Source organism: Oryzias melastigma, linkage group LG9 (genome assembly GCF_002922805.2).
Source record: "Oryzias melastigma strain HK-1 linkage group LG9, ASM292280v2, whole genome shotgun sequence".
Taxonomy (NCBI): domain Eukaryota; kingdom Metazoa; phylum Chordata; class Actinopteri; order Beloniformes; family Adrianichthyidae; genus Oryzias; species Oryzias melastigma.
The window spans coordinates 29,869,102-29,892,699 of NC_050520.1; the positions used below are offsets into that span (position 1 = coordinate 29,869,102).

Genomic DNA, 23,598 nt, shown 5'->3' on the forward strand with positions numbered 1-23,598 from the left:
TTCAAATTATGCGGCTCCAGACATATTTGTTTTTTATTGTATTGGTCCAAAGTGGCTCTTTCAACACATTGGGTTGCCGACCCCTGGCTTAAAGTGTAGCAGAGTTCATTTTCTCCAATAATCAGGAACCCCTTTCAGACCCATCTTTTGAGGTAGTCATGGTTAATCTTCAATTGGACTGATCTCTGGTTCACTCTGAGCTTCCTCAGTCCGAATAGTCTCCGTGCTCGGAGTGGAACAACTGGACCAAAATGGTCACCATAGTTGGGCATTATGTGACAGAGTAGTGGAGTAACAATGAGACACAATACAGGCTCATTAAAACAAATTTTAATGCGAAACGCATTGCTACTTACACTGTTTTTCAAACAGTCTATATGTCATAAAAACGTATCATTGTAACTACTGTCTCCTCAGTAACCGCCTTGTAGCATACCTCTGCTGTACCAAAGCAGCAAGTAAGGTGTTGCATCTGATGTTGATAGAAATGTTCAAAATTGGTCCAGTGAAATATAAAGTCTGAATAAGTGAATTATCTCGACAAGGATTGCAAAGTGCAGGACTAACATTAGTCTCTCTCTCGTATTTTTTCCCCGCCTTTGTAATTCCTGGCCACTGAGTGAAGAGATCTTTACTCATGTGGTTTTGTCTACAGGCTTTAGTTTGAAACGGAAATGTCCGGCAGTCTGGATACAGACCAAACGCAAGGTTTAAGACTCAATCTGGACCAAATTAGGCAGACTTGGTCCCTTCCAACAGATTTTTCCAGTTTAAATACACTCTTATTTTACCTTCAGCTTTGCTTGTCTTGGTGTGACCGTTATCTTTCACCTAAGCCTCACCTGAAACCAGTTCTGTAGTCATGTGGTTTGTTTCGGTGATACACCAGCTATAATCAGCTAGTGTGCTGCACATTTGTTTCTCTCTTGTGAGAAACTATCTTTTTACTTCATGTCCCTTTACAGGCTCCGTGATAAAGAGTTTTACCTCAAAGAGCATTTGGAGTTTCTGTTTAGCATTAGCTGTGCATTGAGCAAAGACATTGGGAGATACTTCAGCCCAAAAAAAGTCTTCTTAAAGTGTCAATCTTACTGGAAAGCACTACAGCTTTCAACTTTTTTTTTTTTAGTTTAATAACATTCTATAAATAAATAAAGCTTATTTTATTTGTCATAACAGCTACATAATTCAACTTTTTTTGAGTAAAGGTAACATGCTGTCATTGTAAACCAGCTCTGGTTGAGCTAAAATAATTCTGATAATCTCAATCTTTATCAGTTTCATCAAGTTTTTTGTCACCGAGTATTTCCCAGCTCTGCGGTTATCAGTGAGTAACTGCTGGATATGAAATTTGGGTCCTCTTTCTCTACAGATAAGGAACTTGAACACGATGTTTTCCCGGCTGAAGCGGATGCTGCCTCTAATGCAGCCAGACAAAAAGCCAAGTAAAGTTGATACTCTCAAAGCAGCAACCGAATACATTCGACTTCTACTGGCTGTTTTGCGGGACACAGAAAATGTAAGCGTGTTTTCTCTGGTGCACCTATCAAATCACAAGCTGCAACAACAATACTGACTGCTGTTATTTTACAACTTCTAGAATAACACTGGAACGGATTTCCTAAAGAATGCCATTACTTATGGTCAGCCGGATGGCTTCGCCAATGACCTCTGGAGGATGGATGATGTGAGTATTTTCACTTGTTCCTGTTGAAATGGAAGAATTTTAACCAAGCATCTTTTGTATCATCTTAGCATCCGGTTTTGTCTGGAACTCTAGTCCATCATTTAGACCAAATGGTTATTAATTATTTATTCCAAATTTAGGTTCATTTTTCTTTTGCATTTAGTTCAGTTATTTTTTTTTACTGCTAAGGGAGTTACAAAGGTCAAATTAGATGCACATTTATTTGGGTTTTTTTGGCCAAAAAGCTGTAAATGTTGGTCTCACTACACTACTAAACCAAAACTCCAGTTCACTAATTTGAACTACTTTATTAATTTACTACTTTTTTTATTTGAGAGTTTCTTTTTTTAGAATTTGACTCCTTTCAATCAAATTAAGACCGTGATTGTAATTTTTAGTGACAGGATTTGGCAGATTAGCTAATTTTGGATTTTCTTCAGTGATAGCCATTATATCTGCGCCAATATCACCCAATTGTTGCATAATTTGATTTGAATGCTCGGGAAGTGAACCCTGTTTTCCTGCATGCTAGTCAACTAAGCCATCTTAAAATGGATATATATTGATCCTAATATATCCCTGGGAACGGGAAGTTTATGTTTACAGTTGTTTTCAGGTGTATTTCCAAAGGGATTTCTGTTCCAATGAGATCCCTTGATGTGTGTTTAAAAAATGTCAAGGATACTATGTGATTATGCAGTAAATGTGCAGTTGTGCATTTCTAATAAAGAAAAGCCAAATAGGAAATCTAGACTTAGTCTTAATCTAAAATATTGTCCTTCAGACACAGTTGCAGGGGAAATGATGGTTATGGTATCAAACATTTTTTAAAATGACATTGGCCAATTCCTGAAAACATCCAAGTCCGACTTCTTTTACTCTTTGTTGTTGACAGTTCTTGAACTTGTCAGATGATCACATGGAGGATGGATTCACCATGCCAGCAGAACCTGCAGCAGAGGATGGAGACATATCTAGACTGGTGTTGCAGCATTGTGTGATGCCAGCATACCAGTTCATCATTCAAGTAGCACCTGATCAAGCTACGGTAATTAACAAATTTGACATGTGAGACTCGTTATAATAAGGTCGGTTTGTTTGCATTAAATGAAAATGTTGATTTTTTTTTTTTTTTTTAGTGGCAGACACTAATGTAGCTGTATATCTAAATATAAGTGTACAAAAGCAATAGACGATGACGATCTATTTTGAGAGAAATATGATTTTGTCTAGAACGCCTTTGCTGGATTAATGTTTAAACTCATTTTTTTACGGTTAAAGCAAAGCTTGCAAAGCATTTTAACTAAGTTGTCATTTTAAGACCAGTGGAAATGTATGTTACACAACTCAAACACAAAATATTCAACATACTACAGAAATCAAGAAACACAAAGGTAAAAGTTAGATTTCCCTCTCAATTCCAAGGAACTGACCTTACTTGAGCTTGCTCATTCCACTGCCAGGTTTGAGGCCAACTAGGAAGTATTGCAGTTCCTTAAAGGCGCCATACTATGATTTTCTTAAGCCTTTCAGAGTAAACTATATCCATATACAGTATATGATCATATATTACCTTTTAACACATTTTTATTAAGATACGAATAATTTTTGTGAACCGTTTTAATACTTTGAAGTAACTCTATCTCTGAGGCTCCGCTTTTCGCTCTTTGTCGGTCCCGCCCATTTCACAACGTCATCCTTGAGTCTCCCCGAGCCTCCTCAGTGTGCCTGCGCGTGCCCGTGGTTCACGCTTGTAAAACAAACATCCTCCGAATCATTTTTTAAAATGGATCTGCAGATTGTGAAGCCTTGGACTCTTGACACACAATCTGATCCAGAAGACAGATAATTTAGTTGTATTTACACACAGAGAAAACGCCACTTCATTTGGCATCCCTCATATAACACTGATGTTGTTACCATGCATCCACACACTTTTACAGTTTACAAAATAATACCAGACCGTCAATATGCGAGGCGCAAGGTGCGTGGAAGTTGTAGCGTTAGCTAGTGTGATATATGCTTACGGTATACTGCATGATTTACTTACGAGTCTGGACTCATAATAGTAGGAATGGCACCGGCTCTGAGATTTAGTGTCTTGTCTAATCCACTTTGATACATGCCAAGGTTATCTAAACAGTCATCTGTGAAGTGGCGGTCACAGACAAAGAGTTGCTGGCTGGTCCTAAAGATAAAATCCAACCACTTCTGATGTGCTGGCTCTTCTTTTGGAGTTTAGACAAACACCTAAACCTCTTGCAACCAAAAAAAATGATTTTCTACACTTAAAAGACATTGTCTTGGAATCTGTTGGTTTCTCTGCAGATTACATACAAGATCAGCCACTTCTTTTCAGATTACAAGGCTTTGCTGATGATCACCACAGCTCTGCGGAGTAGGTGGGGGTGTGTTCATTGTATTCTGGGGGCAGAGCTTGCAGCACAGATTCTTCCTGGAGGGGGCGGTTCACATTGTACTGACGTCAGAACGATGAGACCCGCTCTCTTTCGTGGGTATAGGAGGGGGCTGCTGCTGAGAGCGTAGGTTTTTAGAGGATTACTCATGAATGCATGAACCAATCAAAATTTTCATGATATGGCTCCTTCAAATGACCACTGGAGGCAGATTCCAAAACTAAGCAATTTCCCCTTAACTTCCAGCTTTATAAGTGATATTTGGTTTATTCACATACTTTTTGTTCAGCTTCAAAAACAATTCTAAGAACGTTTAATTAGCTGTTTTTTTTTATTGTTAAAAAACGAATAGAAAAAAAAAAAAAAAAAAGCATGACTAAATATAAAAATATTCAAAATGAACTTTGGAGGAAAGCCAGGTCATGCCCACATCAGGATCTATCGTTCAGTAAAAAACAGAAAAAAACCCAGTCTTTTTTTTTTTTGAAAACCATCTTGGAAATGTGCTGAGTTCATTGAATCTTGGTGCCGTTGAAGTTGGCAGAAGCCAGTGGCTCATAGCCCCTTCATGCTGATGTATTTGGTCTTTCATGCTGCCTGGCGGCAACTCTTGATTGCTTTCACCGAGACAAGTTAGTGCCAGTGTGTTTCTGTGCCAAACCTGTGCATGCTGGCTTCACCATGACTGTCAAATCAGTACTTTTTACATCCTGACTGTCTACAACTCGGTCATCCTCGGCTCCGGTGTTTCTATTTTTTTCTCTGACAGCTACGTGTCATCCTGTCACTTTTCCTCTGGACTTGAGTCACAGGGAAATTTCTGGAGCCTTCTATTATGCAGTGGTTCTATCTCAATTGGAATTAAATGGTTCGCTACTATTGTTCAAACCTACACATTTTATAATGATACCCCAAAGTATATAAATAGATTTTTCCTTCCTTTCCCCATCCTCCCACTCTTATGGTGTAAGACCAGGGCTGCTCAGACCTCGAGATCTGCTATCCTGCTGCTTTCCAGCTCTCCCTGCACGTCTAGATCAGGTGAGCTCAGTGAATCTGAACAACGGAGTCATCTTATCAACAGGAAGAAGGAAAGGAAGAGTTGCAAATCCAGTGGCGTTGAGGACCTCCAGGACCAAGGTTGGGCAGCCCTGGTGAAAACAGTGTGTTTTGACCACTAACTCTGTCTTCGCAGTAGAGAGCCCCGAGCATGAGGCTGAAATGACTCGGGAGGCATTTGTTTCTGTTGTGTATCAGACAGAAAGCTTTTTATTATTATTCTCTATGGCGTCACTCAGACTAGTTGGCTCTAAAAAAACTCTCTTGGCCATGTCCTTGGATAATTTCATTTTACTCAGGAGCTTTTGATGCACTTTTACATTTTTAGAGTGATATCCATGCCCTGCTTCAAATTTTTGTAAAGCAGTTTTCTTTTAATTACAGCCTCAGTAGTAGTAAAAAAATAAAAATAAAAAAATGATAATACAAGCCTGCCTCAACGTTTGGCCTTCGGTATGAGTGAAGTATTAAGACCAGATTTCCTTTGTGATTTTGGGCTATATAAATAAAATTGAATTGAATAGAGGTTCAGCAAAGTTATTTTTTGTGTGCTTAATTTGGGAGGCTGACTCAGATTTAATTTTTCTGATCTCAATAATTATTTAAAAAACCCAATTATTTTTGTCACTAGATCAGCAGAAAGGCAGGCCAATGCTGGCAGGCGCTGTTGGACCAAACGTTGCAATGCATTGTAGATGATCTAATATTAATGCGTGTCCCACAGTCTGACATTAATAATAAACAGTATGTCAGGCCAAATAGAATTATATATATCCTCAAGTTTATTAATTTAGGCGAAACTGCGAAGTGTTGTCCTTTTATTTTTAACACTGTGTAGATCTTTATATCCGACAGGTTTTCTGGTGGATTCATTAATATGAAACGTCCTCTAATCATTCGTGATTATGGCTGAACTGTGCAGTCAGTGCTGCCAGAACAAACAAACCTTTTGTGGAAGTTAAAGCAGAGTGTTCTGGGGCTTTTGTGTCTCTGTGCACCAATTATGTAGCTCAATGTGGATTCTTCTAAATGCTGAGATCCAAATGGAAATTAAAAGAACACTTGCCATTTCTGATGCTTAAGCACTTTATGTCAAAAATTGACTGGCACCCCAGATTTTTTTTTTTTAATTGCAGCGTAACCTCAGGAGGATCAATAATGAGCAGTTTTTTTTCTGTCCCTTTCCGTCTCAGAAAATGCGAGTGTAGTGCGGAGTGGGGGGAAAAAAAGGGAAAGAAATACGAGTCTCCTACTGAGGGTGACAACTGTGCTCATTAATAACGTGTTAGCGTCTGTGTTCTCGCACTCTGTCCACAGTCATCACTTCCTTGAAATGATTCTCCTCCATACGGATGCAAAAATGCCCTCAGTATTTGCATTCACCCAACTGGCCTGTTCATTCCTTCTGTTCCCGGCTTTAAAAAGTCCGCCCGGCTTCATCCGAGGAAAATGTTATTCTTAATCGTGCTATTTTCTACAAAGCCTCTGTCCATCAAAAGAGATGGATTACCTCCATTTAACAGGCTGAACCGACTGTATTTGCCTGACTAAGTCGGCTAAAGAAGTGCTGACAGCAAACATGGGTATGAATGGATCAGGAGCCTCGTATAAAGGTAGCATGCTACTGCAGAATAGTTATATAAAAGGTTTCTAAGTAGATTAAAATTTCAGTTTCAACTTTATTTGTCAAAAGGATGATGGCCTTGCCACGGCAGCTCTTCCTCTCTGTGTGAGTGAATGGAACTGATGTAAAGATCTGTAGGCCTTGAAGGTATAAAAATGCTGTATACTGTACATGAATGTCACAGAGCAGATTCCCTTTCCCCCACATTACCTATTTTTGAATACTAATACTTACTCATCAATAAATTCCTTTTCATTTCTATGCTTTTTATCTTTCATAATTTACAGGGGAAAGTTGTACATGGACTGCTTTTTCCTTCTTTGTTGCACAACTTTATTCATTCCAGCTTTTTATAACATGGTTACTGACATATTTTTTTCAACAACATATTTATACAGAATGGACACATTGGTTGTGAAGCCTAGCATTTTTCAGCAAGGAGCACACACATCCAAAGAGTAAAAAGTAGACGAGATGAGACATTTAATATTTTATTAAACCTGTCTCACTTTATGACACGACGCAAAAAGATAGTCTCTCAAAGGCAGTTTAGTACGGAAGCCGAAAACGGCCTGCCTTACTTTATTTTATTTTTTTTAAATTGTTTTCTCATTGTAACAAGATCCACTAAGTTTGTTTTCTCGTTATAATGAGAAAATCAAGAATGGAGAATGAAGCGTCTCAGAGACACAGAGACTTCACCTGATTGAAAACACTCCACAAACGTTGTTTTTAGTCTGTTTTATTTATTAGTAAATCTATGCTCTTTCAATGTCTTAATACAGTCTCATGCACCAGCCCCTCCCTTAATTTCCCCAAAAACCCCCAAACAAGCATTGACTGACAGAATTCAGGTCTGCTGAGCGTGTCTGCATGGTGCGTTCACTGAGATCCGGACATCAGCAGCAAAACAAAGCAGTTTATCTGAAAAAACGTCGAACATCAGCACTGATGCATATATGATCGATTGATTAGTGTTGACATTTTTCTGAAAAACTGCATTATTTCCCTGAGGATTGTATAAAAAAGGACAAAAAGCATAGTAGCGGGTTGAGTTGGTTCCAAGTGGCTTTTTGGGGTATCTAATGTCCGGAGCTCAATAAACGCATCATACGCAGATTCTTGTCTGCGCTGTGATCTGTCAATCAGCCTCTTTGGAGGTTTGGTGGAAATAAAGAGGAGGGCTGGTGCATGAGACGGACTGAAGGTGTTTGAGGAGCGTAGAAAAACAAATAAAATAATAAAAGAAAATACGCTAAAAAAAAATCAGCTTTTGAGAAGAGTTCGTTTGCTGTTTGTCTTGTTAACCACAAAATAAAGAGACTTAAATCCGATGAAGTCCGCATCTCCGTGCGGGAAAGGGAGTATGGGAAGCTTTCTTCATTATTATCTCATTATCATGAGAAAACAAACGTCATCACGAGAAAACGATCCAAAAAAAAAAAAAAAGGCAGGCCGTTTTCAGTTTCCGTAGTTTAGCACCAATTGTCAGTGATAAAGCTGTCTTGTTTAACTTTTGTCAACATTTAAAATGGAGCGTCTATTTCTACAGGATGAATTTTGAACAGATGAATCACCTTCAAGAGGGAAAGCGGCAAAGTTTAGGGGTTTTTTGTTTAAAACTCTTTTCTTAAACACCCTCTCCAATGTTTATTTTAACATGTTCTTGAGGGATTTTGCTCTGTCCACAACTCTGAAGTGAATTTCTAATGAACTACTGTCGCTCTGGAGAAACTATGTCCTAGAAAATGGCACATATTCTTAGATTGACAAAATCATAATTAATGCTTGAAATGGAGCTGTGAGGACGTCTGTTTTGGCCACAGTATCTGAGACCACGCAAGAATGGACTATCATTGTTTTAAATGGGCTGGATCGGAGGCCAAATAGATGTTAAATTGTTTAACGTTTTTAAAGGATTTGACTGTAAAGCAGTTCCTGTAGGTGGACAAGCCGGCCGTCATCTAAGAGAGTTTACCATAGAAACTCTTGACTGTTTTACAAAAGGTAATTGCAAGTCATTCTCAAAAAGAAGCCAACTTTTTGCATTTATCTTTTTAACGCTTATGAATATTCAGTTTAAATGAAGCCTTTTGTGTTGTTAGAAGAACAAAAAAGAGATTATATTTGCATTGGCTACTGTGTTCTGTATCTGGTGACTTGTTGGCTCGTTTGTATCTTTTTTTAAATGATTATCTTTATGTTGTGCAGAATAATGTGCTGCAGTAATTTGAAGTCCCAATAGCATTTCATAATAATGGCCGAGAAAACATTTTTTCTTTTAACCTCTGTGACCAGCTCTGGGTGGCAGAGGTGTTGATTGCATATAATGGTTGTGTGCATATTTGCTGATATTCAGCCTGTTTATTTTAGAAGTGAAATAGGAGGAAAAATAACCTGAAATTTAATAAGCTTAAAAAAGCTTGCGGGCATTTCAATTTGAATCAGATGTTTTACTCTTTTACCTTCATAAACGGAGATTCAGCATTTAGATTTCACGAGCAAACCGTTTAGTAATGAGGTGAAATTATCAGCTGAATTTTCTTTAGCTTAATTCCTCCCAATGTTTTGTTTTAATTTGAGTAACAGAAGAATTCGGTCAAGATTTTTTGATCTGTGGGTGTTGCAGTCCACCAAAAAGGAACATGGTTAGCCCTCATTTACAATTTTTGGCAAACTGTAAGATTAATCAGACATATGTTTGATTTCATAAATGATCTGGCAGAAAGGCACCGAAATTACAACTTGCAATCAGCACAAAGCATCTGATTGTCCAACATCTGAAAAGCAGAAATTATCTTCAAAAGTACCTCATTGTCTGATTGGGTAATTTAAGGTGAAGAGGTTTAGATCGAGACATGATTTTCTTTTCTCCTGTTCAAATTTGTGTCATTATGCTGTTAGTTGGATTGATTTTGACAGTTCAGACTGGATTGTCTTTATTGATAGCATTCTTTTATTTTTTTCATTCATGATTAAAATATCAAATGCAAAAACTGACATTTGTGATTTTCTGTTTCATTCTGCAGATGTCTCAACCCTGCTGAGAAAATGAGACCGATATGGGACTCGTGACAGGTTAGATCGTTTTATTCTGTTTTTATGTCCTTTAAAAATCAGATTAACACAAACCAAATGGTTGAAAATGTTGTAATTCTCTATTAAAAAGTCATGCTAGCATGTAGTTAAACTACATGGTTGTCAAAATGGGCTGACTTTGGGTACAGCTGTTCTATATGATTCATAACAAACAGGATTCTGCCTGGTATGAACATTTGTACTAAAGTGTACTAATGGTGCCCTCTAGTGGATTGTATCGATTGTGTGCAGTGTTACAAGCTGTTCAACCCACTGATGATGTAAAGTCATGCAATTGAAATACCCTAAACATTCTCATTATTCTGTAACCAGTGGAGCAACTTGGAAAAAAGTACAATTTTCTATGTATTATCAGTCTGTCTTTGACTTGGTAAAGGTATTCTCTCCTTTTTCAGTTTTTCATTTAGTGTTTTAAACGTATGTTTTCTAGAACAGGAGTGTCCAGCTTCAGTTCTCCAGGACCACTGTCCCACTTGTTTTCCAGATTCCTAATTTTGATTACCTGAGTCAGGTGTGTTTGGCCAATAAAAGCTGAAAGGGTTGAACCCCCTTTAGCATAATAATCAAGTTTGCAAGTCATAAAACTCTTGTTTTTTTTTTTTTTTATCTATCTATATCTCTCTTGATTGATCTTAAAATCTTCTATTTGGATATAAACCTAAGCTTATGCTGGTCTGCAGTAAAGTTTGTACTGACTACTTTTTTTTAACTTTGTTTTTCTTTGGCAGCCTGCCTACACAAAGTTTAAATTAGTAAATTTAAAGTGGTTTCTTTTATTTTTTTTATGTACATTTTTCATTAAACCATTTCTGGTGACCCCAATCCAAGAACCCTCCCTCACCTTCCCTTGGCGGCTGCCCTCCAGTGACCTCCCTACAAGAATGAATCAAATCAAAACAAATGTTTTACATAGGCACCAGAAACTTTATATTAGAGCTGTCAGGCGATTAAATTTTTTAATCGCGATTAATCACATTTTGTCCCGAGTTAACTCGCGATTAATCGCATATTAATATGTGACCTTTTTTGGGAAAAAAAATGTGTGCTTCGTGGAATTTAGCAGTTCTACAAATAATTATGAAAACAAGAATGACAAAATTAATAGTTTTCATCAGAAATACTTTATTTTGTAACATTATATTGAGATAAACTTTCTTAACAATAAAAGGCTGTAAAATAAAATGCCTAACAAAAGCCCAAGTGCAAGTGAATGGCATTTTAAATTCAAAACTTCAATCAACGTTCAGTAAAATAAAATAAAAAACATACAACAAACGATACTTTGTGACGACGCACATTTGACATCGGTGACAGAAACTAACCAGCCTACACCGCACACATTCTTCCATATCGTTGTCATTCAGACCAAAGTCTCACCTCCAAACACTAAACATTAGCAAATTTTTGTGTTGATGAGACATTGATTTTGGAATACAGTGCAGACACAAATCTTCTGAGAGTTTATCCAGTCCACGAATTTGATGAAGAGGTTTAGTCCTTAGTGATGCCTTATATGATGCAAGTACTGATCTCACTTTTAAGTAGAAAGATGTGGTGCACAAATCGAAGAGGAGCCGCAAGTGTTGAGAGCTAAGATAAAATTCTTTGTTTTTCAATTAAACTCAAGGATGATATTGTGTCTTTGGATCACAGAAATATATCTTAGACAAATGTGATAATCAGTTTACAGGTGAGTTCAATTAACCCTCGTGCTCTCTTATGGGGTCCAGATGACCCGATCCTGACATTGATGTGTGATCCCTCCCATGACAAAGGTGGACAGGATCTTATGTCTGCCACAGACACTAGTGAAGAAAAAAAAAAAAAAAAAAAAAAATCTCTGGGGGGTTCTCTTTTACTTTAAAAACACAAGGAAGCGTGTGAATTCACCTCATGAGTCAAAACCTTGTTAATGAATCTAAACTTTAACACCTTAACCTTCTAATAAGTCTTTTGTTTGTTTTGTAGAGCTTGATACCATGTTCAGTCTTTCACATCACTTTCCTAGAGCTTTATGACCACAGTAACATGAACCCAATGTAATGTAAAAGCATTTAAGCACTTTTAGTGACTCAGCAAACCTTCCACATGACTGGATAGTTTGTTCCTCCCCACAGAATACATTCAAGCTTTCATCATAAACATCTTTCTTAAAAAGGGTTATAAAAACAAAAAGGTATTTAATATGGATTCACATCCAGACTTTAAACCTCTAATTTTGCTTTTTCTCATGACAAGCAGGAAAAATGTCAATTTTGTTTGTTCATTATCGTTCCACCATTTAAACCTTAGATTTTTCACATTTGATTAAAAGAAAATGTTAAGTTTCCAACAAACGGCAAGTTCTGATTTATAGTTTTAATATTTATAAAGTTTCAGTTGTTTCACTAGATGATTTAAAGCTGGTCAGGCACTTCCTGGAGTCCAATTTACCATTGTGAGAATCAAAGTATGCTAAAGTAGTTGTATTCTATTCTTTGTGCACACAGGAACATCTGGAAGTGTTGGAACATCTGGAAGTGTTTATTTGACGGCAGCAAGAGACATGACTAATTTAATCTGAATAAATCCAGCGTTAACAATTCTCTCTCAGCTCTCAGAAGTTTGTTTTCAAATGAATTATTTTAAAACAAATTCTACTTTAAGAAGATTACTATTTCTTTAAAAATGTTTTTACCTGGTGAATTTTAACTTCAAAAAAAGAGTTTCTGGTTGTATATCACAAAAATACACAGCAATGTTTACTCCAATGTCATAAAATGTTGGGGTCATTTAAATCGTACAGAAAATACCTGCAACAAATAAATGGATGGATTGATTTCAAAATGTATCAATCATGTTTATTTCTTCTTTTCCAGGGGGATTCGGTTTGTCGCTGCCACTGACCCAGTGTCCTTGTTGTTTTCTTGGACATTGATGACTTGCATTCTTACTTTTTCTTTCCCAATATTCAAAAGGACTTGATTTAAAACCTTGTCTTTACTTTTTGCATACATTGACTGAGAGCTGTGGCTCAGACGAAGCTCTTTCTGTTTCAGGAGCTGCACTTAATTTGAGTAGATGACTAAGATTTGGATTATTTTTGTTTGTTAATGTAATCAAAAAAAGGCAATGTAAAAGATGGAACTTTGTGACAATTTGAGTTCTATGTGAATCCTATGATCAAATTGAAATGAGATTTTTAGTGAAATGAAACTATTGTCTGCCATGAACTTCTGTAAAAAGCCACATGTATAAGTTGCTATTATTATCAGTTTGAAAACTTAAATCTAATTTAAAAGTCACAAATGTCTAAATGCATTTCATTAATGATCAAATAAATAAAAAATGCTTTACACATTTTGTTTTGAACCATTTCAATTGAAGGACAGCCTGGCCATAAGATGGGTTCAGTTCAGAGTACTGAAGTGAAGCATGAATTTCTGTAAATATACACGTTTGAAGAGGGGAAATAACAATTTCTTTTTCAAATGTTTGACCTCATCTGTTGGGGGAGGTGGACCTAGAGACTCTGCTGACCCGAACAGTCGGGTGTGATCAGCACGAATTGTAATATACTAGAAAAGGGTAGAGGCTTTTCTGCTGCTTTGAGACTCTAGTAAATCACAGTATGGGCCATTCTCTACAAGTTAAAAGAAATGAATGGAACAATGAGTAATCGTGGGTGGCTTGCTGGCCACATTTAACCCCAAAGACACAAAAACAAGACCTCATTTGCCTTATAGTTGAAATCAGGTGTTCTACTTTCCAGGTTTCTAATGAAACTCACTGAGAAGAAAAGGTTTTTTTTTTTAAAGAAATCGTTGGTATGATCCCCAAGGGTTTTAGGTTAAAAAAAAAAAAAGCATAAAAAGAAAGATGGTCAAGACAAAAAGTGAACATTTTGGCAAAAAAAGTAATATTTCAGTAATGTAACTGCTGTCTCAAGTCCACTTCCCATCATATTTTTTATCAATTTTAAAAGCTTTCCCAGTGTTTTTTCTTTTTTTGTTCATTATGATTTTGCTGTTTTTAGCCAAAATAAAACTACCAATTTCTTGGATATCGCTTCTGTTAGGGGTTTAACGATTCTTTTTAGCGATTCGATTCATATCCTAACTTGTGGTTGACAATTCATAGTGAATGTTGGTCCGCAGAGGTTCATAGTGGAACAATCCGATTGACTGACCAAAAATGGATCCCGGACATCTTTAGCCAAAACTTCAACCAGTGTGACTCTGAGATAAATACCTGGTACGAGATGCAATGATACAGTTTGCTCACGGCTCCATATGACCCTCATCATGGTTCAATACGTACTGAACAAAAAAAAAGGAAATCTTACAATTCTACAGATTATGATTTATTTTGTAAACAGAAATGACATAGCAAGCATTCAGATATTTGTTCAAGTGCACAGTTCTTGGCACTTATTGCAGAATCACATTTAAGTTGAACTCTTGTAAACATTACAACCTATAATGGAATGTAAAAGTATCTCATTCTTCATTACTTGTAAACATCATCACAATGAACTACAACAGTTTAAGCAGTTTTACGTTTTTACAGCTGGATGTTGTACACAATCTAAACTGGATTAATTTAAAATATTTAGAACTGACTTAATCTGAAGTCTAAATAAACAACAGCAACACAAGTTAAGTGCAGTTTTTTTTTTCTCCCCTCCCCAAGCAGCAGCAGACAGACTCAGCCATGAAGACATGAATACGCAGACATGCGTAAGACACCTCACAATGGTACTGAATAAATAAAATGCGTCATTGAACCTCTGACTGCGTATTGATCGGTTCAGTTTTATATTGAATATTGTTGCATCCCTACCTAGTACTGAACAGTGCAGGTGAAGTTTTCCAGATTCTTTGTATTTCTTGCAAGATAATAAATGTGTATAAACAAACAAGTAAACAACAGATAATGTCAAATCCATTCACATGTTGTATACTTTGATGCACTTGATCAATTTGAGGTTATAGTAAAATAAACCTAACATGTTTCAGTCCAAATGATACTTTTCACTATTGATAAAATTGATTTTATAATGGTATCAATTAGATAAAGACTTACCTCAGACGGATCAATCTGGTTGAATAATAGGTGCCATTAGTGCAAAGTAAGCCTTCCCCTACTTCCCCTCATCCATTTGTTTACATTCTCTCCTGTTAGCTCACATATTTGAGCTGTCCTGCTGTATGAGCCAGATGCCAGCTCGCATGAGGAAGACAAGTGCGCACATGGATCTATTTGAAAGTGGATTCATCAGATTGGGAGCGGTATTTTGAACAGGGAGTTGGTGGCTCACTCTTTTTCCAAACTGCATTTTTTTTTCTCGTGATTCACTCCAATTTGAATACAGAAATAGTCAGATATGCAATTTTAAGCTCAACTTTCTTTAAGCATCAAAACATGCTAGAAGAACATGTAAAAAAAAAACAGATTTTATCAGGGTGGGTCTTTAAAACCCGAGTTTGTTTGGATCAGAGGAAACACAGTTTGCTGCTGTACATTCCCTGAGCAGGGAATGTACATTTCATTTCACATTTCAATCATTTTAGCCTTCTGTTTGTGTAATTATACAGCAGATGGCGCCACTTCCACACTTATTTTATGTATTTATTCTCGGTCCCATCAGAAATGATTATTTAAAAGATTAAAAAAATAATTATTTTGGAGGGTATTTCCTAAAAAATGGTCTGATAAAGGGCAGAGAGATGTCAGCATCAGGGACTGCATGGGCGTGTTTGTGTCAGATCGCGGGCAGGCGTGGCAGTGGGCTGGTTCAGCCCCTGAGCCGTAAAAAAATGAGGATGTATTGAGCGGAGTCAGCTGAGGCCTTCAAACATCCTGACAAAGAAGCGCTGGTGTCGCCCCAGCACAGACCGATCTGTTCATATTAACGGTCTCTCGGGACGGCCTCGGTGCGGGGGTGTGCCGCACCCACCCAGCAGACGCGCTCCCGAGGATGCACCAAGGTAGGCGCATGCTGCTGTTTTCTGCCTCCACTTTCACGCGCCGTGACTTTCGTGGAAAAGGACTGGGCGTTGTGCGGGATCCCCCGTGATCCGTGCACGAGCAGCCTGTGCGCATTTCATCAGTGATGTGTGACGCGCAGCTGTCTGTGTGGCGTCTCCTCACGCTGGCTGTTTTCCCTCAAATATTCATGCATAAATATTGCGTTTCTGCGTGTTAGAATGCGTGATGACTATCTTTTTGGGGCTGATTTCCGCTTCCATCATTGATACAGTCGATGTGCGGGGTTTCTGCGGAGGGTTTTTGTTGTTGTTCGGGCCTGGCACCCGCTCAGTCATCGCGTCGGACACGATGCGGGTTTCCCGCTGCTGTCTTTTATTATATAGTCTGCTCGTTCACATTTGTGTGATCGGAGTTGAGTCGTGCGTGATTGGGCTTGGCCTCTGTCTTCCGCGGGAAGCCGATAAGCGGATCCTCCGCGCTGCTGGTGCTGATGCTGAGGCGCCCGAGTGTTGCTAGGCAGCCATGCATCGCGGCCTCCACCGGAAACGGCTTTATTGCAGCCTGAGGGGGGAGCAGTGCTGGTTTAAAAACAGATAACAATCCTGTTAGTGTTCTCCAAAATTCAAACTCTTGAAAAATAATTTAAACAAATACATTTAAAATGAAAATCATTGAGTTTCAGTAGTAATGAGCAGTATATTGAATAAAAAATGAAAAATACAAACAAGTACAAGGCAGAACAATAGTTATTGCACCAATTTAACATAAGATTCATCCAAACCCAGATTAACAAGTTAAAATCAATTAGAAATCTCACTGAAAACATTAATTAGTTTGACATGGCCAGAAACTCAAATGTGTTCTCAATCAGAAACATGCTATTATGGATTAACCCTTTAACGCCTGAGACTAGGATGCCGGTGACGCTTAAACACAAAATTTTTAACACACTGTAACTTTTCAACCGTTAACACGATCTTGCTAACAATTAAAAAATTGCAGTAAATCGAATAACATAAACACTGGAGCTCTAAAAAAAGGTTTTCAATGTTGATGTTCCATTGAAACTGTGACCCAAATCTAAAAATTGTAATATTGCTGTCGCACATCTGAATGTAAAATTTGTTCCCTATTTTTGAGGCTCTAGTTAAAATCATCCTTCTAATCCAGAGAATTCAAAGTTGTTACTTTAAAAAATATATATATACATTTGAACTGATTAGAATCAGATTAGGAAAACGATGCAAAACTATAAAATGAGGTAACTATGTAGAGGTGGGATTATTTAAATTTTCTTCTCCCCACTCTTTTTTAAGCAATCAAACTCTACTTGACTTTAAGTAATAATAATCGCTATAATTAATGAATCAACTTTTACTTAAGTGTGTCTTTGTTTTTATTTGTTTGTTGTTAATTAATTCATTTAATTATATCTGTAATAAGTTTGAAAAATCCTTTTTTTCAATCAGTAAATATGACGGGTTCCATTTTTTTTTTTCTTTTTTTTTTTTTTTTATAAAAATGACCCCACTGTGGACTAGAACCCACAATTTACCACTTTTATGGCAGACATTACATCACTGGTCCACTTAGCTCCTAAACGAACTTCAGTGCTCACTTTTTACTGCTTTGTATTTGCCTTTTTGTGCCTCATTTTTGCTCAGTTTTCAGAAATATGAGCTGATTGTTCCGTTTGAACTCACAAAGCAGAAAGGAATGTCCTTCAGCACACGGACAAGTGACAACTAGGATCAGTTTAGCGTTTTTATGATACCCAAGGTTGAATCAGAGCTGCCGGTTGAATCTATTTACAGTTGAAAGAAAAAGTATGTGAACCCTTTGGGAGCACCTCAATTTCTATACAAAATGAACACACAATTTTGAGAAAAACATTGCCTACTTAAATCCCACCAGTGTAGGTTTTCATGATTTTATTGAACGAAATCGTAGGTCCAGTTTATACATAAAATCAAGTAATTCCAAAGGGTTCACATGCTTTCTCCTGCAGCTTGTTAATGTTTGACTTTGCAAAAAATCCCATCAGTTCTGTTAAAGACAAAGATTAAGATGCATGAAAACTGTGACATTTTGTGCGCTCTTTAGTATTATTTTTTTTCTTACATGGAGACAGATTTTGTTTTTTTTTTTTTACATTAAAACAGAGAAAAATGATGTGCATCAGTGGAAGTTCATTGTTAGTTTGACACAAATCAGTGCATCAGCATTGTGAGTTTTATTTTTTTTTAGGTCAACTATGATGTTTTATTGACTTCAACCAGGAAGGGCTGATGCCCAAATCTAACCAGTGTGTGTCTAAAGCCTACTCACTCAGGAGACACACTCAGGAAGAAAAGTCATGACCAAGGACTCAAATAAAAAACTAAAAATTAAGAGCTACCTTGGGATGTAGTTAAAATCAAGGCCTTTTAAAAGCAGAGAACAGGAAATCAATGCAAAGCCACTTATGTAATGACAGTGTCACACGGCGCTGGACGTCAGACCTCCGGCGGAGCAGATTAAAGCAAACAATGCAAAGATGGAGATTTAATCTAACATAGAGGAGCAAACAAGACAGAGGGACACCACCTGAGGAGGTTTAATGCGAGTTCTGGAAAAAAAAAGAAGTAATCAAAATGGTCATTTAGGTCGAGCTTGTGAAGGCTTCCATTAAAATGGACATTAAATCTTTATTCAGTCTCAGTGTTTATGAAGAGAGGAAGTTTGATTCCTTCCTGTGCTTCGATGAAACATAAGGTGATGATGCAGCAGGGTCAGCCATTACAGCCCGACAATGGATAAGTGATGGAGGAGGGGTCGAGGCACCCCCCCATTAAAGAGAGACACTCCCACATGGGAGTCACAATCACGGACACTGAAGATATTTGGTTTCCACTGACTGCTGCTCAAAAATAAACATAAAAATAATCTAGTTGGCTTAATTAAACATTGCAGATTATATTTGTTTAAAAAAATGCTAGATTTTTTTATTGATCTCCTAAAGATGCCTTCTGTCTTTCCTGATTTACTTGACTTTTTACATTTGGTTTCCAACCACGGTCAGTGGTGGGTTAAAGTGCACTTTATCCATTAGAGCTGGAGCCTTCCGCCGGAGTTTCACATTTGTGTTGCCGTGAGATCTGGTTAATGCACTTGGATCTGATCCAGCCTTCACTTTGGCCTTTAAAAGCCTGCGCTGTCAGGTGGGAGCCAGAAGAATGGAGCCGATAGTGCATGTCAGCTGAGCTTACTCAAACCGCTGTTACAGCGATGCAACTAATCAAGTGAGTGATTAAGTCAGTTAGCGGGATGCAGCAGACGGAGGAGGGTGTGGTGCGTTTGGAACCTTATCTGGCCTCTGCAGCACTGTGTGTGTGTGTGTGTGGGTGGGGGGGGGTGTGTGTGTGTGTGTCTGGGAGGAGCGTGCCTTTTCACTGAAGATCCTAACAGTAACTCTTTACTCTTACTCCAGTTACTGAGCCGGATCACTTCCTCCTGCTGGTGCTGGCTGACCGTGAGCTCTTAATGCTTGTGCTTTCCATCTTCTGCAGCTCTGCACCTGCAGCAGCCAGAGCCCTGAGGAATACAGCATCTCTAATGAGAGGGTAGGTGATCCATCTTGATTCTAACATTTGTAAGAATCCTGGAAAATTAAAACTTAGTTCAAAGCTGTTGAAGTAGTTTAAGAAAAAAATTATTTTAGCGGGGATTGATGGGAACAACCTTTTTGTCGTAGCAGTAGTTGGGATAGGCTCCAGCAACCCCCTGACCTCAAAAGGGATTGGCTGGGTTCAAAGACTGGACGGATGGAAAACATTTGTTAAATATTTAATGATATTGTCTGTTGAGTTTTAACCCTCTCTGTGTAGCTCTGTTCTGGTGAATGTCTGAGGGTCAAAGCTCTTCTTTTGACACAAATCACAATATAAAAACTCAATATTTCATAAAATGACAATGTTTTAAACTAATCCAAATGTGTGCTGTCTCACACGGATTGGAGTTAAATGAAGTCGCATGTGTTGACCATCATTGACCCTCCTCTAAGATGACCCAGACGAGGCTGATCAGAGCTCAACTTGTGCCGGGAGCTACCATGTTTCCAGTTATCCTTTTCCCCTTAGCCACATCCATCCTGAAGCACTTTGATCCTGTAGATGACTTTCCCTTCCTGCTCTTCATCCAGCCTCCTGACCATCACTACCCACTGCATGCTCTTGAGAGCTTCCTTACAAAGACTTCCATGGTCTTCTCATGTCTACATCATTGCTGGCTTGGTGGTCTCAGACACAAACACAATGTCTGGATCATTGACTGTACATGAGAACTGGACTCAGTGACCCATTCCTCCTCGCATTCCAAACAGGAAGTAGCCAGTAGTTCCAAGCAGTCAAAATCCCATTGACTTCTATTGAGAAGTAAATGGCTTTTATATTTGTTAGTGCAGCTAGTATTGCTTTACTGCCTGTTTGGTAAAAAAAGTTTTTTTTACAATCTCATTTTATTTTTATTACATTTTTTATTGCAAGTTATGAACTGACAAATCAGATATCTCAACAACAGTAAGTGGTCTCACGAAAAGTTTCACAGATTTTTGCGTATCCCACTTTCAGTGAGGGGTGTGGGATTCCAACAAGCTCACTCCTGATTGGTGAGAGTGGTTACCATAGAAACACTGACTCAGACCAATCGCCGCTTACTGAAGTCATTTGGTTCCAACATGGCGACTGAATTAAGTTCATTTGGTTGAAGCTAGATATAACCCATTTTGTTTGGGTGATGTCACACTCACTCAGTCCAGTTCTCTTATACAGTCACCGACCGGGTTGCACGGTGGTTGCAATAAGAGGGCTGATAGTGTCCACTCAGTTTCCTTCTCCCCAAGACTGAATGGCAATTATTATATTGGAGAAGCTGTTCAGAACAGTTGCTTGTGTGCAGATGCTTCATCATTTAGAGCTTGATTGTGTCTCCGACAGTATCCAAGTGTCGTTGTGCATCTGCTGAGGATCTGGTGAAGGCTGTCTCACTTGGAACACAATGGCACACTTATGCATAGGTTTGGCTTTGTAGAACCTGGACCAGATCAACTCTCTTGGCTACCTACGCCCAGATAGTTCGTGATCCCTGCTATGTCATCCATGCTTCAGAAGTTTTCGGTTACTATATATTGTTTTTTAGGAGTGTGTTTGTACATGTGTTGCCCTACAATGAACTGGTGAACACTGGCTTTTACAACACCTTCCCTTTGAGGTCATTGGAATAGTCTCTGTGACCCTGCACAGGACTGAGCAGGAATAGAAGATGAATAGATTGATGGTTTTGTTGTGATTTTATTGTTTTTTGTATCAGACTTAAAAAAAATAATATCATTATTATTTTACTTTGCAGCAGTTTCTAAAGTTTAAAAGCTTCCACTCCAACAAAGAAAATGAGCAAATCCCCGACCCCCAAAAGCAGCCCGGTGCAGCGGAGCCCCAGTGATGGTGTTCCGGAGGGCCTCCAGTCTCCTCAGCACTCCACGCCCGGGTCTGGACCGCAGTATAAGAAGCGCATCTCCAGCCTTCTGCAGAGTCCGGTAAAACATCCGTTTGTATTTCTATTTTTTTCTTTCTTTTCATCAATCATTCATTTATGTGAGGGAGATCTTCAACTTGTGTTAAACTTTGTGATATTAGAGAAGCAGCTTAACAGGCAGATAAAAACCTTGCTAAGCTGCTAGATTTTGCACAAAGTCCTGACAAATAGGTCATTTAAACTGTAGATAACTTTTCTGGCTGTGAGATTAACATTGATGACAAATTAAAAAGATAAAAAAACATGAGTGATAACCAAAATGTCAACTTCCAAAGACAATTAAGGAAAACCCAAAGGTCAAAGGGCATCAGATTGCACATTGTGGCACAGTTTTAGCCTAACAGGGCATCATGGTAAATGGTATATACTTGTATAGCACTTTACTACCTTTGTAGAAGGCTCAAAGTGCTTTATAGTCACAGTTCCATTCACACACACACACACACACACACACACCCACACACACATGGATGTGTGCTGCCAAACACTGGCGCCACCCTTCCACCAGGAGCCATCTAGGGTTCAATTTCTTTCTTAGCAGCCCATGACCAAGGAAAGCCCTGAAAAATCCATTTTGACAATGTTTGAGAGAATTTTCTTTGAAAAGAGGAGAAAAAGCTTGAATTTTGGGGTAAAACATATCAGATCAATAGATTTATAAAAAAAACGTTAAGGTTATCTTGTGAAATGTTTCTTTTTTAGGCTTGTGTTACTGCATTTTGGCACAAATCTGTACAGGAAGTCACTACTATGGAGACAATCTGGAGCAAAAAGTTTTGACTTGTGTCCTAAAGTGTGACGTCAGTCACAGAGTATGCATCTTCTATCAGGAAAACCCTAAAAACACTAAACGCACAAGACGGCAGTCTTAAGTTAAGACCTAAAAATAGACATCAGTGTCCTTTATTTGATCATGTTATTTCTTAAACCTTTGAAACAGGTGCCTCTTTTTTGACCATTAAATCTCACCTGTTTTTGTGTGCAGTCATTCAGAGAGGAGCTGGATGTCCTGATACAGGAGCAGATGAAGAAAGGAGGAAGCTCTTCCAACCTGTGGGCACTACGACAGCTCGCTGACTTCATGAGCACGCACGGCTCCCCAGCTGCTCTCCAAGTCTCACCGTCCAGTATGTTAAAACCTTTAAGTACAGCATATATTTATATCATTTAATACTCCCATGCAAGTTTGTTCCTCAGTTTGCCTCATTTGTTTAGGATATGTCTGAAATATTTGCTATAAACAGTGTTTCTGTGTTCATCCTTTTATAATACTGTCAAATACTGTTTTTAAACATCCTCTCAGCTCTATTTAAAATCCATGGAGGCCATCTCCATCTGATTTTCCACTCGCCTCTCTTTCCAGACATGATGATGGTGACGCCCATCAATGACATGCACGGATGGGACCCTGGCAGCTTGGTGAAAGGGGAGAGGCTGATGCGCTGTAAGCTGGCCAGCACCCATCGACTCTTTGACCTCTTTGGCTGGGCCCAGATCAACCGGATCTGTCTCACAGTTAGTTCTTTCTAACCATTTGACTTTTCCTCCGCTCTGCATGTGCCTTCACTTATGTCCTCCTCTCTGTTTGCCAGCTGCGTGTGAGTAAAGAGCAAGAACACTTTCTGGTGCTTCCAGATGGCCTGGCCTACAGTGAGGTGACGGCTTCCAGTCTGGTGAGTCCGGGTCTGCGGCTGAAATCTGCTGTTTACCAGAGTGTGAACTTTTAAGTATTGGAAGTTTAGACATGCTGATGGAGGTTTAAAAACTGCAACACTTCAATGACAATTATTGGTTGAATATGAGAATCATCAGGAGTCCTGAAGCTGTTCCTTTAAACTCACGAATTTGAGTGTTTCCTTTTTTTTTCTTTTGGCATTTTAGTCATATCAATATTTCAAACGTTCTTACTTGTTACTTGTTCTTACTTACACTTTTTGGTCTAGGGGATCAGAGGAGTAAAACATAAAAATGAACTAAAAAATGTATAACAAAAAAACACTAAAAGAAAGAAAGATAACAAATTTATTTACAAGAAATCAAACAAACAATAACTCACATGTGGGTGAACCAAGACCAAAATAAAAAACAAAACCCCTCCTAACTAAACCCAGGAAGGTTACCCGAAAAAGAAAAAGAATTACAAACACAATCTTCCCTGGCATAACATAAAC

The 23,598-nt window shown here is 38.3% G+C and overlaps 2 protein-coding genes across 10 annotated transcripts in view; both read left to right on the forward strand.

Moving 5' to 3' along the window:
- The window catches only part of figla (folliculogenesis specific bHLH transcription factor), a 21,116-nt gene extending 8,035 nt beyond the window's left edge, over positions 1-13,081 (forward strand). The window contains exons 2-6 of the mRNA XM_024275686.2: positions 1,373-1,519; positions 1,601-1,687; positions 2,583-2,735; positions 9,817-9,865; positions 12,745-13,081. Coding sequence (XP_024131454.1) covers positions 1,373-1,519; positions 1,601-1,687; positions 2,583-2,735; positions 9,817-9,834 — 405 coding nt within the window. The 3' untranslated portion in view covers positions 9,835-9,865; positions 12,745-13,081. The remainder of the gene's footprint in view (positions 1-1,372; positions 1,520-1,600; positions 1,688-2,582; positions 2,736-9,816; positions 9,866-12,744) is intronic.
- A 2,503-nt stretch (positions 13,082-15,584) lies between these two features.
- The window catches only part of add2 (adducin 2 (beta)), an 18,274-nt gene continuing 10,260 nt past the window's right edge, over positions 15,585-23,598 (forward strand). For 3 of the 9 annotated variants that reach the window (XM_024274621.2, XM_024274626.2, XM_024274627.2), the window contains exons 1-6: positions 15,585-15,855; positions 19,405-19,458; positions 21,242-21,428; positions 22,413-22,554; positions 22,791-22,942; positions 23,020-23,100. In XM_024274621.2, the coding sequence (XP_024130389.1) occupies positions 21,282-21,428; positions 22,413-22,554; positions 22,791-22,942; positions 23,020-23,100 (522 nt within the window). In that variant the 5' untranslated portion in view covers positions 15,585-15,855; positions 19,405-19,458; positions 21,242-21,281. Of the gene's footprint in view, positions 15,856-19,325; positions 19,459-21,241; positions 21,429-22,412; positions 22,555-22,790; positions 22,943-23,019; positions 23,101-23,598 lie in introns of all 9 variants that reach the window. The other 6 variants (XM_024274622.2, XM_036213690.1, XM_024274624.2 and 3 more) reach the window with 6 other exon arrangements.